The 13141-nt window shown below is 35.8% G+C and overlaps 1 protein-coding gene across 2 annotated transcripts; it reads right to left on the bottom strand.

Moving 5' to 3' along the window:
• Window positions 1-6044: 6044 nt before the first annotated feature.
• On the bottom strand, window positions 6045-12970 carry LOC139727327 (uncharacterized). Of its 2 annotated transcripts, none has more exons than XM_071638283.1 (4): window positions 12901-12970; window positions 10185-10471; window positions 8890-8959; window positions 6045-7928 (listed from the first exon to the last, which is right to left on the bottom strand). In XM_071638283.1, the coding sequence occupies exons 2-4, from the start codon at window positions 10468-10470 to the stop codon at window positions 7676-7678; spliced, it is 609 nt and encodes a 202-aa protein (XP_071494384.1). In that variant the 5' UTR covers window position 10471; window positions 12901-12970; the 3' UTR covers window positions 6045-7675. The 2 variants fall into 2 exon arrangements, with proteins under 2 accessions (XP_071494384.1, XP_071494383.1); XM_071638282.1 differs by lacking the exon at window positions 12901-12970 and adding an exon at window positions 12528-12662.
• Between the last annotated feature and the right edge of the window lie 171 nt (window positions 12971-13141).

Raw genomic sequence — 13141 nt, 5'->3', positions numbered from 1 at the left:
CGACAAAATTATTCATACCCCTGGGAAATTTTTAGTTTTTTCTTTAGGATGGAGTGATGGTGATTGGGTGTTATATCTCAACATTTCTATTGTTGTGTAAATGAGGTGAAACTGGAATTGATGTCAATCTATAGAGGACAAATAAGTGTTAAAAGTTAACACCCAATCACCATCACTCCATCCTTCACTTGTAAGAAATCTGCTCAAACTATCAATTCCTGAAGGGAATGAATAATGTTGTTGTTAACTGTATCTATATATATATATATGTATATATATATATATATATATATATATATATATATATATATACAAATTGGTCTTAAGTTGTTGCATGACTTTTCATCTATGGTGATATATTTCATTTCAAAATCAATGATACACTGTATTCGAGTCTTATAGGAAAAAGGAGGAATTTTGACAACTTCGGGAGATGGCCGGGGTTGAAGATGATACTTGTATTACACGGGTCCGTGTCATGAAGGCCTTGTGACATACTTTTTGCTCATAAGACACACTTGTGAGATACTGTACTTCATGAAATGGTTTTTACTTTTCTTTGAAAGTCTCTCCAGCTACATAAATGAGCGACATTGGTCATTCTGAGATTTCTGTAAAGACTTTTATGTGATGACTACAGGGGTGTTTCAGAGGGGGTTAATTAAGATGATCATGAAACTTATAATTACGGTATGTCATTGTTTCCTGGTCAGTTTTGTGCTGTTTTCAGGATCCATTTGAAACTGTAATATTAATTTAGAGAAATATTGTCACTTACATTGTTTTGTTAAATAGCTGCATGAAAAAGTCTCCAAAATTACATGTATTGTACACAAATAAAATACAAATGCATCATCGAAGACACACATAGCATGCCTGTTTGAACTTGACGTTAACTTGAAGATCGACTTAAAGGGGATGGCTAGTAACTGATCAGTGGGAATGCTGGAGGATGATTGTTCCAATCCTTGTGGGATTCATTCAAGAGTACATTATACATCTATTGTTGTGTGAAAATTATTTGCTTCAGAATGGTCTCATATTCAAGTAATGTGCAGTTTAATGTTTCCAGGTTAGCGTGCCTGGTCAGTGACGGGGCATTAATCTGCACATTACTTGAATATGAGACCGTTCTGAAGCAAATAATTTTCACACAACAGTAGATATAATAATGTTCTCTCAAATGAATCCCACAAGGATTGGAACAATCATCCCTCAGCATTCCCACTGATTCCCATTGATCGGTTACTAGCCATCCCCTTTAAACCCTTTGTGATTCCTCCATCCCCAAGTTGTTACAAACACGGAATAATTTTACATAAAAGAGGTGTGCCTCTTTATCCCAACAATGTGTTGGCTGTACAAAATACTTTGAATATGAAATTTTAACGTTGATTGACTACTCCGGTACATTTCTAGTACACGTACAATATTCATTTTTAGAAATCATCAATCGCGAGTACACCATACAAACAAACCACGAATATAATACAAACTGAACGAATCAGTTAAATTCAGTTCAGTTTTATTTCAACTTTCCATTGTCAATACAGTGAAAGAAAGTGTTAGCATAACTGTATGAAATGCTTCAATATCTGTCCATGAGGTCGTTTGTGCAAGACATGTATTTTCGAATAACTGTCCTTTTTCTGTATCAGCGATTCAATTGATATCTTGGTGTTTGCCGTGACTTCATTCATCTCAAGAAATACTGCGGCACTGCACCGACAGACATTGATCGACTCCATTCAAAGTAGGAACTTATCACCCCGTAGCATAAAAAGGAAATCATTTGGCACAAAATATTTTTGAAATAACATTTTTTTTTCCAAAGGAAAAGTTAATGAAGTAAACATGTATTATCCTCTGGAGACTTCTCTACTTCTTTCAGGCTCCAACTGTATTTCTCTCCAAACAACTCGATGCTTACAGTGACCGAATGTACCGCACATTACGTCTATTTCATTTCAGTGAAAAACACTTTTCTGAGGAACATAGAAAATGACGAAAGATTAAACGTATACATCTATAAAATACTTCTAGTATAACATAGAGTATGCAATATTAATACGGCAAAACAAATTCTATATAAAAACAACAGTACACACATTGCTTTCCTTGACAGCAAAGGAACTGAAGAGTTTCATCGAAAAATGGGCTGATATGTTGGGTGTCTAACCTCTGCTACTATACATTATAGGAGACGCAATGGACAACGATATACCCAGGGTGCAAAATTATACGCGGCATATACGCACCCTGTATACACAAAATAATGTCGTACATGATGAGATAGGAAAGAACATTTAATCTACACACAATGATGAGTATAAAATGTGCTAGTTTTCGTGCCTCATTTGAAATGATTATGAAACTACATACATGTACGAGTATGTGAGGCGCAGAAGAATTATACATTCAAAGACGCCGTACAAGGGTGGCGTCATTCTTCATCATCAATTGGCAGGTAAAATGTAATTTCTGTACATATTTGTCATGATTGTATGTCTAAAACTGCTATCACTCCTTACACATGAACAGCGGTAGTATTTTGAACACCGTTTTAACTCTGTACTTTCGATACCTCTGATAGCCGCTATTGCATTGAAGACATACATGTATTTTAATTCTTATATTCATTTCATATGGACTTTGTTCATATCTTTAAGTACATTATGGTAATGACTGAAAAATCATGATACACGTAGAATAACAGACGAGTCCTAATTTCGCACATGCTGAGGACCTAATCTCTTATCTGTAGGACTCACTCCAACTACACAGACTCTTACTAATATAGGGGCTGATGCAATCTTTGCCGCTTAGAACTGTTATCAAATTCGACAGTCATTTTATTTCTGCTGAATTGAAGTCACAAGCATACCTGTACTTGTATTATCATGTTTCAGTTTACGATACACGATCATAATCTGTTCCTGAGAGGGGTATGATTATAATCAAATAGTGAAGATAGTGCCGGGTCTGCCAACAGCGAGATAGGATTAATGGCTGTCTTGTCGTACTCTAAAAATGGACTCAATTTTTGTACTGGTCTATCAATCCGGCACACTGGGCCTCTCTCAAAGCCTGATCTAGTTCGTCGATGCGACCTCCGGTTCTGGTTTTCCAAGCGCTCAAGACTTCTATAGTCGCTGCTCTATTGTCCAGTAAATGTTGCCTCTTGATATTGCTAGACTCGGCTAGACTGACGTCAAGGGCTACTGCTAAGCTGGTGCAATTTCCCCCGGGAAGGATGTTCGACAGTTTGATGATCTGATTATCTGTAACGCTATGATAACAGTAACAATGACAATAATAATAATAATGATAATTATAATAATAATGATAACGATAATAATAATAATAATAAAATAATAATAATAATAATAATAATGACAACAGTAATGACAGCAATAATAACAATGAGTTAAAGTAATGACATGGTTAAACGTGATAACAATGTATGGTTATACTATTAGTAACAATGGCAATGACTATTATCATGATGAACCTTCCATAGTGAGCGGGACAACACAAGGTTTGTTTATTCTTTTCAAATCAATAACATGGAGTTGATGGAGGTTTTTAACAGCATATTCGTCTTTAACTGATGGGCGTCTTGTTTTGTATTGTGCGATGTGTGTTTCACAGATATAACCACCGTCAAGGATGACTCACGAAGATGCAGGGTGTGGGGTCAAATACCATCATGTCAAGGCGTCTGACCGACACCTTCGAGCAGATACATATCATAAGTGATTTTCTTCTATGATTATACAATGGGTCTTCAAGACATCCAGAGTATTTTATAAAAGTCTATCCTCATAATATCAAAAGGACAAGACTGTCATATCATATGAAAAATATATGCTGAACTTTCATTTTCAATTTAAATATAGAAATATTGCATAGCATTCTTCGCATCAATTTAAATTGAAAGGGCTTATTCAAATACTCGTAGCGCCTCCACGAACTATCTCTCTATATGATTTTATGAACAAACTTGACTATTTTATAAAAGTCTATCCTCATAATATCAAGAGGGAAAGACTGTCATACCATATGAAAAATATTTGCTGAACTTTCATTTTCAAATGAAATACAGAAATATTGCATTGCATTCTTCGCATCAATTTAAATTGAAAGGGTTTATTCAAATACTCGTGGCGCCTCCACGAACTGTATCTCTCTATATAATTCTATGAACAAAATTGACATAATAACCTCCATTTCTTTAATATTAAAAGACTCACATAGGCGATGTCGCCGCCTGGGCTGGTGCCCGGGATGCCTGTGACTGTGTTTGGCCCGCTGCAGAGTGCACTATTTCATGGAACAAAAAGAAGATATTAAATACCAGAAAGTAAATTCTTCCCTTTAAATCAACAATCACAGTTGAGCAATACGCCTTTTCCCTTGTTTCGCCAAGAATTTTGGAACGTTTCCACGACTAAATATTTTTCACTTACATTTTTGTTTTTCAGTAAGTACTTTGTGTTCAATCGAGGTATATGTCACAACATAATAGTGATATTGCTCCTTCTCGTGATCACAGACTTTGATAAAGCCAGATACTCCTTAGCTCCATGTGGATAGAAGGAGAATATTCAATGAAATTAGCACGAGCAAGATAATTATTTTAATTATATACAATTCCCAGTCAAAAATACGTAAGATGTCTTCTTTATGGCAAGCATTTCCGATCCGATAGTTCTTATCAGGTGCAGTAGGAATAAACGACAGTTTCCTCTTCAAATCCTAAGGTGAAACTGGAATTGATGTCAATCTATAGAGGACAAATAAGTGTTAAAAGTTAACACCCAATCACCATCACTCCATCCTTCACTTGTAAGAAATCTGCTCAAACTATCAATTTCTGAAGGGAATGAATAATGTTGTTGTTAACTGTATCTATATATATATATATATATATATATATATATATATACAAATTGGTCTTAAGTTGTTGCATGACTTTTCATCTATGGTGATATATTTCATTTCAAAATCAATGATACACTGTATTCGAGTCTTATAGGAAAAAGGAGGAATTTTGACAACTTCGGGAGATGGCCGGGGTTGAAGATGATACTTGTATTACACGGGTCCGTGTCATGAAGGCCTTGTGACATACTTTTTGCTCATAAGACACACTTGTGAGATACTGTACTTCATGAAATGGTTTTTACTTTTCTTTGAAAGTCTCTCCAGCTACATAAATGAGCGACATTGGTCATTCTGAGATTTCTGTAAAGACTTTTATGTGATGACTACAGGGGTGTTTCAGAGGGGGTTAATTAAGATGATCATGAAACTTATAATTACGGTATGTCATTGTTTCCTGGTCAGTTTTGTGCTGTTTTCAGGATCCATTTGAAACTGTAATATTAATTTAGAGAAATATTGTCACTTACATTGTTTTGTTAAATAGCTGCATGAAAAAGTCTCCAAAATTACATGTATTGTACACAAATAAAATACAAATGCATCATCGAAGACACACATAGCATGCCTGTTTGAACTTGACGTTAACTTGAAGATCGACTTAAAGGGGATGGCTAGTAACTGATCAGTGGGAATGCTGGAGGATGATTGTTCCAATCCTTGTGGGATTCATTCAAGAGTACATTATACATCTATTGTTGTGTGAAAATTATTTGCTTCAGAATGGTCTCATATTCAAGTAATGTGCAGTTTAATGTTTCCAGGTTAGCGTGCCTGGTCAGTGACGGGGCATTAATCTGCACATTACTTGAATATGAGACCGTTCTGAAGCAAATAATTTTCACACAACAGTAGATATAATAATGTTCTCTCAAATGAATCCCACAAGGATTGGAACAATCATCCCTCAGCATTCCCACTGATTCCCATTGATCGGTTACTAGCCATCCCCTTTAAACCCTTTGTGATTCCTCCATCCCCAAGTTGTTACAAACACGGAATAATTTTACATAAAAGAGGTGTGCCTCTTTATCCCAACAATGTGTTGGCTGTACAAAATACTTTGAATATGAAATTTTAACGTTGATTGACTACTCCGGTACATTTCTAGTACACGTACAATATTCATTTTTAGAAATCATCAATCGCGAGTACACCATACAAACAAACCACGAATATAATACAAACTGAACGAATCAGTTAAATTCAGTTCAGTTTTATTTCAACTTTCCATTGTCAATACAGTGAAAGAAAGTGTTAGCATAACTGTATGAAATGCTTCAATATCTGTCCATGAGGTCGTTTGTGCAAGACATGTATTTTCGAATAACTGTCCTTTTTCTGTATCAGCGATTCAATTGATATCTTGGTGTTTGCCGTGACTTCATTCATCTCAAGAAATACTGCGGCACTGCACCGACAGACATTGATCGACTCCATTCAAAGTAGGAACTTATCACCCCGTAGCATAAAAAGGAAATCATTTGGCACAAAATATTTTTGAAATAACATTTTTTTTTTCCAAAGGAAAAGTTAATGAAGTAAACATGTATTATCCTCTGGAGACTTCTCTACTTCTTTCAGGCTCCAACTGTATTTCTCTCCAAACAACTCGATGCTTACAGTGACCGAATGTACCGCACATTACGTCTATTTCATTTCAGTGAAAAACACTTTTCTGAGGAACATAGAAAATGACGAAAGATTAAACGTATACATCTATAAAATACTTCTAGTATAACATAGAGTATGCAATATTAATACGGCAAAACAAATTCTATAAAAAACAACAGTACACACATTGCTTTCCTTGACAGCAAAGGAACTGAAGAGTTTCATCGAAAAATGGGCTGATATGTTGGGTGTCTAACCTCTGCTACTATACATTATAGGAGACGCAATGGACAACGATATACCCAGGGTGCAAAATTATACGCGGCATATACGCACCCTGTATACACAAAATAATGTCGTACATGATGAGATAGGAAAGAACATTTAATCTACACACAATGATGAGTATAAAATGTGCTAGTTTTCGTGCCTCATTTGAAATGATTATGAAACTACATACATGTACGAGTATGTGAGGCGCAGAAGAATTATACATTCAAAGACGCCGTACAAGGGTGGCGTCGTTCTTCATCATCAATTGGCAGGTAAAATGTAATTTCTGTACATATTTGTCATGATTGTATGTCTAAAACTGCTATCACTCCTTACACATGAACAGCGGTAGTATTTTGAACACCGTTTATGAGGCTCTGTACTTTCGATACCTCTGATAGCCGCTATTGCATTGAAGACATACATGTATTTTAATTCTTATATTCATTTCATATGGACTTTGTTCATATCTTTAAGTACATTATGGTAATGACTGAAAAATCATGATACACGTAGAATAACAGACGAGTCCTAATTTCGCACATGCTGAGGACCTAATCTCTTATCTGTAGGACTCACTCCAACTACACAGACTCTTACTAATATAGGGGCTGATGCAATCTTTGCCGCTTAGAACTGTTATCAAATTCGACAGTCATTTTATTTCTGCTGAATTGAAGTCACAAGCATACCTGTACTTGTATTATCATGTTTCAGTTTACGATACACGATCATAATCTGTTCCTGAGAGGGGTATGATTATAATCAAATAGTGAAGATAGTGCCGGGTCTGCCAACAGCGAGATAGGATTAATGGCTGTCTTGTCGTACTCTAAAAATGGACTCAATTTTTGTACTGGTCTATCAATCCGGCACACTGGGCTTCTCTCAAAGCCTGATCTAGTTCGTCGATGCGACCTCCGGTTCGGGTTTTCCAAGCGCTCAAGACTTCTATAGTCGCTGCTCTATTGTCCAGTAAATGTTGCCTCTTGATATTGCTAGACTCGGCTAGACTGACGTCAAGGGCTACTGCTAAGCTGGTGTAATTTCCCCCGGGAAGGATATTCGACAGTTTGATGATCTGATTATCTGTAACGCTATGATAACAGTAACAATGACAATAATAATAATAATAATAATAATAATAATAATAATAATAATAACGATAATAATAATAATAAAATAATAATAATAATAATGACAACAGTAATGACAGCAATAATAACAGTGAGTTAAAGTAATGACATGGTTAAACGTGATAACAATGTATGGTTATACTATTAGTAACAATGGCAATGACTATTATCATGATGAACCTTCCATAGTGAGCGGGACAACACAAGGTTTGTTTATTCTTTTCAAATCAATAACATGGAGTTGATGGAGGTTTTTAACAGCATATTCGTCTTTAACTGATGGGCGGCTAGTTTTGTATTGTGCGATGTGTGTTTCACAGATATAACCACCGTTATGGACGACTCACGAAGATGCAGGGTGTGGGGTCAAATACCATCATGTCAAGGCGTCTGATCGACACCTTCGAGCAGATACATATCATAAATGATTTTCTTCTATGATTATACAATGGGTCTTCAAGACATCCAGAGTATTTTATAAAAGTCTATCCTCATAATATCAAAAGGACAAGACTGTCATATCATATGAAAAATATATGCTGAACTTTCATTTTCAATTTAAATACAGAAATATTGCATAGCATTCTTCGCATCAATTTAAATTGAAAGGGCTTATTCAAATACTCGTAGCGCCTCCACGAACTATCTCTCTATATAATTTTATGAACAAACTTGACTGTTTTATAAAAGTCTATCCTCATAATATCAAGAGGGAAAGACTGTCATACCATATGAAAAATATTTGCTGAACTTTCATTTTCAAATGAAATACAGAAATATTGCATTGCATTCTTCGCATCAATTTAAATTGAAAGGGTTTATTCAAATACTCGTGGCGCCTCCACGAACTGTATCTCTCTATATAATTCTACGAACAAAATTGACATAATAACCTCCATTTCTTTAATATTAAAAGACTCACATAGGCGATGTCGCCGCCTGGGCTGGTGCCCGGGATGCCTGTGACTGTGTTTGGCCCGCTGCAGAGTGCACTATTTCATGGAACAAAAAGAAGATATTAAATACCAGAAAGTAAATTCTTCCCTTTAAATCAACAATCACAGTTGAGCAATACACCTTTTCCCTTGTTTCGCCAAGAATTTTGGAACGTTTCCACGACTAAATATTTTTCACTTACATTTTTGTTTTTCAGTAAGTATATACTTTGTGTTCAATCGGGGTATATGTCACAACATAATAGTGATATTGCTCCTTCTCGTGATCACAGACTTTGATAAAGCCAGATACTCCTTAGCTCCATGTGGATAGAAGGAGAATATTCAATGAAATTACCACGAGCAAGATAATTATTTTAATTATATACAATTCCCAGTCAAAAATACGTAAGATGTCTTCTTTATGGCAAGCATTTCCGATCCGATAGTTCTTATCAGGTGCAGTAGGAATAAACGACAGTTTCCTCTTCAAATCCTAAAGTATAATTATGATAACACTTTAATCTCATCAATTTATGATATCAGGAGGCGTGTCAGGCACTTTCTCTTATACTTGCTTCATGTCTACGTAATCAAACTCTCGCGAAAACATGATTTTCAATTATCGGTAAAGTATATATGCATTTCCTCTCATCCGCGGTCATTTTGTCTTTTTTTTTGGGGGGGGGGGGACAAAACGCCTTTCTCGGAAATGTGTAACAATTTGAGATAGGAATAAGAGAGGATGGTATGTTATATCAATCCTTGTACAGGTATTTTCAAGTCGAAAAAGAAAAAGTGTCAAGTAAAAAGCATACCATCAGCACTAATTGATGGCCTGAAATAATGCGTGGTTGTAAACCTGAGCATCGATATCAAAGTCCTGAGATGCATAAAATTACCAGCCAATTTTAGACTGCTTTTAGACTGTTTAAAGAAGAAAAAGTGATTACACGTATATTGCTAACATTAGAAATAAGCTCCTGCTCAATGCATGCACGTTTTTCGTGCGCCACTGAATACGGACCAGTTTTAAATAAAAATTACATTATAGATGCCGACATTTTTGATGAAAGGTTTTTCTGGTCACCATCACGCTTCCCCGAGACTTGCCCGATATTTTATAGTGCTAAACAACGTTTGCAATCTGTATTCAAGGACTATTGATACGCATTCAATATACACGTATTTATAAGTGGAATGAATTATTCGTTACAAGGTCCTCATACACATAACAAGATAATTATTTAAGTAAACCTTTCTGTTTAAATCTCGGAATTACCTGCGCCAGGGAGATGATCGTCTGCCACTCTCCTGAGACCGGCTGCGATCAGTTTCTGTTGCAATAGGGACCTCTCTTCTGCTTTACTCACATTCTGCTGCCATTTTCGAAGCATCTGCAGCGTGCCCCTGTTCGTGACTTCTCCGTATCGCATGTTCGTCTTAAGGAATGTCGAGATTTCTCCGAGCCTGAATCCCAAGGCCTTTCCCAAGTCTTCGATCGCCGAGTCATCGTGTACGTCCGAGGCCACTGCCTTCAGGATGTCGTCAAAATCCCTGTCACCCATTCTGTAAAGAGCAGCAATAAAATTGTTTATTCGGAGGTTTATACCTGCAGACGCATATTGCTTCACGAGGGCACTTAATCAAGCTTACAAGGATAAAGTCGACTCAAGAAAACACAATAAAATCAACCAGGACGATGAAAGTCTCGATAAAATCGCAAAAGAAATATAGCTAAGAAAGTTGTGGTATTGTAGAGATATTGTGTTTCAATAAGAGATATTACATTGGCCGCAATCATTTAGACACGTGATAGTATCATAACCCATATACCTTTCAATTGACCTTGACAGTGTAATCATTTTATTGAGTTTCTATACGTCTTTTTGTATGGTTTTCACGAATAAAGTCATCACAAAAATACAGTATCCTATAGTTGTAATGACCAGCGATAAAGAGGGTTGTGATTACAGCCTAAGATTATTGGCAGACATCATCATTAATATTGTTACGTGTTAAAAATAACCGTAAGTAATGTTCAATATTCAAAACATCTTTACCTCGTCTGAAAAGATGAATAACTTGAAAATGAAAATACGACAACATTCGATGAACAGTAATTCTCTGGCAAGTATTTACAAGTAGTCGCAAGTATAACTTGCATGTTCCCTTGCCATGTCTTTTGTTAGTCACATTAATGTCACAGAAAGATGCAAGTGATGCTGAGTCGAGAGGAAGGTGCATTCCAAGGTCTTTTGTTAAACATCTCAGTAACACTTTAGCAATGATTGACAGATGAGGTCATCTCAAGAATATTGGTTTGGAAGGATTTTTGTGGGCGTTCCCAAGAAATCTAAAGAAAAATGGAAGAAAAAATGTTACAAATACATGGAATGTTTATAGATATTCGTTTCACTGCAAAAGTGATATTGAGGGTATCATAATATCAACACAAATCAACATGCATTTGGATTTCAGGGCCCCTTTAAAGAAGATGGGTAAATTGCGTGAACTTCATAAGCCAGGGGCCTCCCTGCCTTATCCCATGTCCGGTGCTTCAGTAACATATCAAACTGTCAGGATGAAATACATGAGTTTTATTGATATATGCACATAAACACACACACACACATATACTCTTTCTCTCTCTCACACACACACAGAGCCAATAAATAAACTTCGCTGTAGACTTGTGTATACCTGTTTATGCAAATTTTGTCTGTCCTTTTGCGAATCACATATTTATTTTGCAGAAATCAATAGTATGATACTTGACTTATTAAGGCAATGTTTAAGAATGTTTCTAGTTTTAAAAAGTAATAATAATGGTCTAACATATATCCTTGATTCTCTCTGTAAACTTGGCAAATGACCTTTGAACCTGTCATAAGATTAGGGATCAAAACAAATGATATAAAATGCTTTAATTGGAACCCCTAGATCTGTAAGTGACCATGCACATTTACCATGCACACTCAATATTTCACATTTTTATAATCCAGTAATTTTATCAAAACAATGCATTAGATGATTGAATGGTTTATTATTACTATCATTATCATCATCGTTATTTATAATTATTATTATTACATAAATGGTGATATATCCTCATTATATATAGATCTCTAGTATATAGGAAAACCTTCTCACAACCTGTGCATATACGGAGTGATTTTTTTTATTCATTTGAACATTAAAATACAGCTCAGTAGGGAACTCAGCTACGTTTAAAATTTCTTGGAATTGATACACCACAATGTTAAACAGTGTCCTGTATTAGCTAAATGTTTACCAAGGACTGATCCTTTTGATCCTCGACAATTGATTACTGTAGTGTTGTGATTATAACAAAGAGGATAAGTCGATCAGACTCGATTATCGTACACTGGTTGCCTCACATCGGTTAAATTACAATCGCAGGTAAATTACACGAGCTCTCAGTCACAAAGCTACAATTCCTACAGCCTATCTTGCAGTGAAAAGGCTGCAACAATAAAAAGGAGTACATTTATATTAAATACCATACACACTAAACGAAGTCTAAATACGCCTGTACACACATTCAATACATGCAATCAAGGCCTATTTAGTATTTACTACTAATTACTCTGATTATACTTGCTTTCAAGACTGCTGATAGTTCCTATGACTTCACAGTGTAACCTCGAGAACACAGAAAGGCAATATGTATATCTCATGAAGACACAGTCGTTATTCGGGTTATTCGAGTCGTGAAATGACACGGCGTCAAAGGCATGCATATACCAGAACGTACAATGTACATTGTACTACATGTACTAATAATATACTATAGCTGTAGTAGTCAGGTATCCTATTACCGAACGGTATCCTATTACCGAACGCGTACTTTGTCAATGGAGCGCGTACAACAACTCGAATACGCATTCATTGCATTACGCACTGTTATCTCACAGGGGAAGCCAGTGCCGAAAATTGCTAAACTGCAGCAAAAAACAAAACAAAATGCAATTTACCTCAAATTTACGTAATAATTGCTAAAATTTCGATGTTCGTTGTCCTGCGTTGATAAACATTGACCGAAAATACAATGTACAATTTTCCCCATACAGAGGGCGCACGTTCGGTAATACAATACGATTTGCGTCGGTAAAAAGAGACAACTTTAATGGAAGGGTTATTTGAAATACGGATTTTTTCTAGAAGTTGGTTTATTTTTCAAGTATTTTCGTTACAGCTTAAGTCATCAGCATTTCA

This window comes from Diadema antillarum, unplaced genomic scaffold (genome assembly GCF_040938485.1).
Source record: "Diadema antillarum isolate AM-2024a unplaced genomic scaffold, OU_Dant_1.0 seq00000126_RagTag, whole genome shotgun sequence".
NCBI classification, from domain to species: domain Eukaryota; kingdom Metazoa; phylum Echinodermata; class Echinoidea; order Diadematoida; family Diadematidae; genus Diadema; species Diadema antillarum.
Note: the sequence above shows the minus strand (reverse complement) of the source record. Positions and strands in the feature narration are given on the sequence as shown.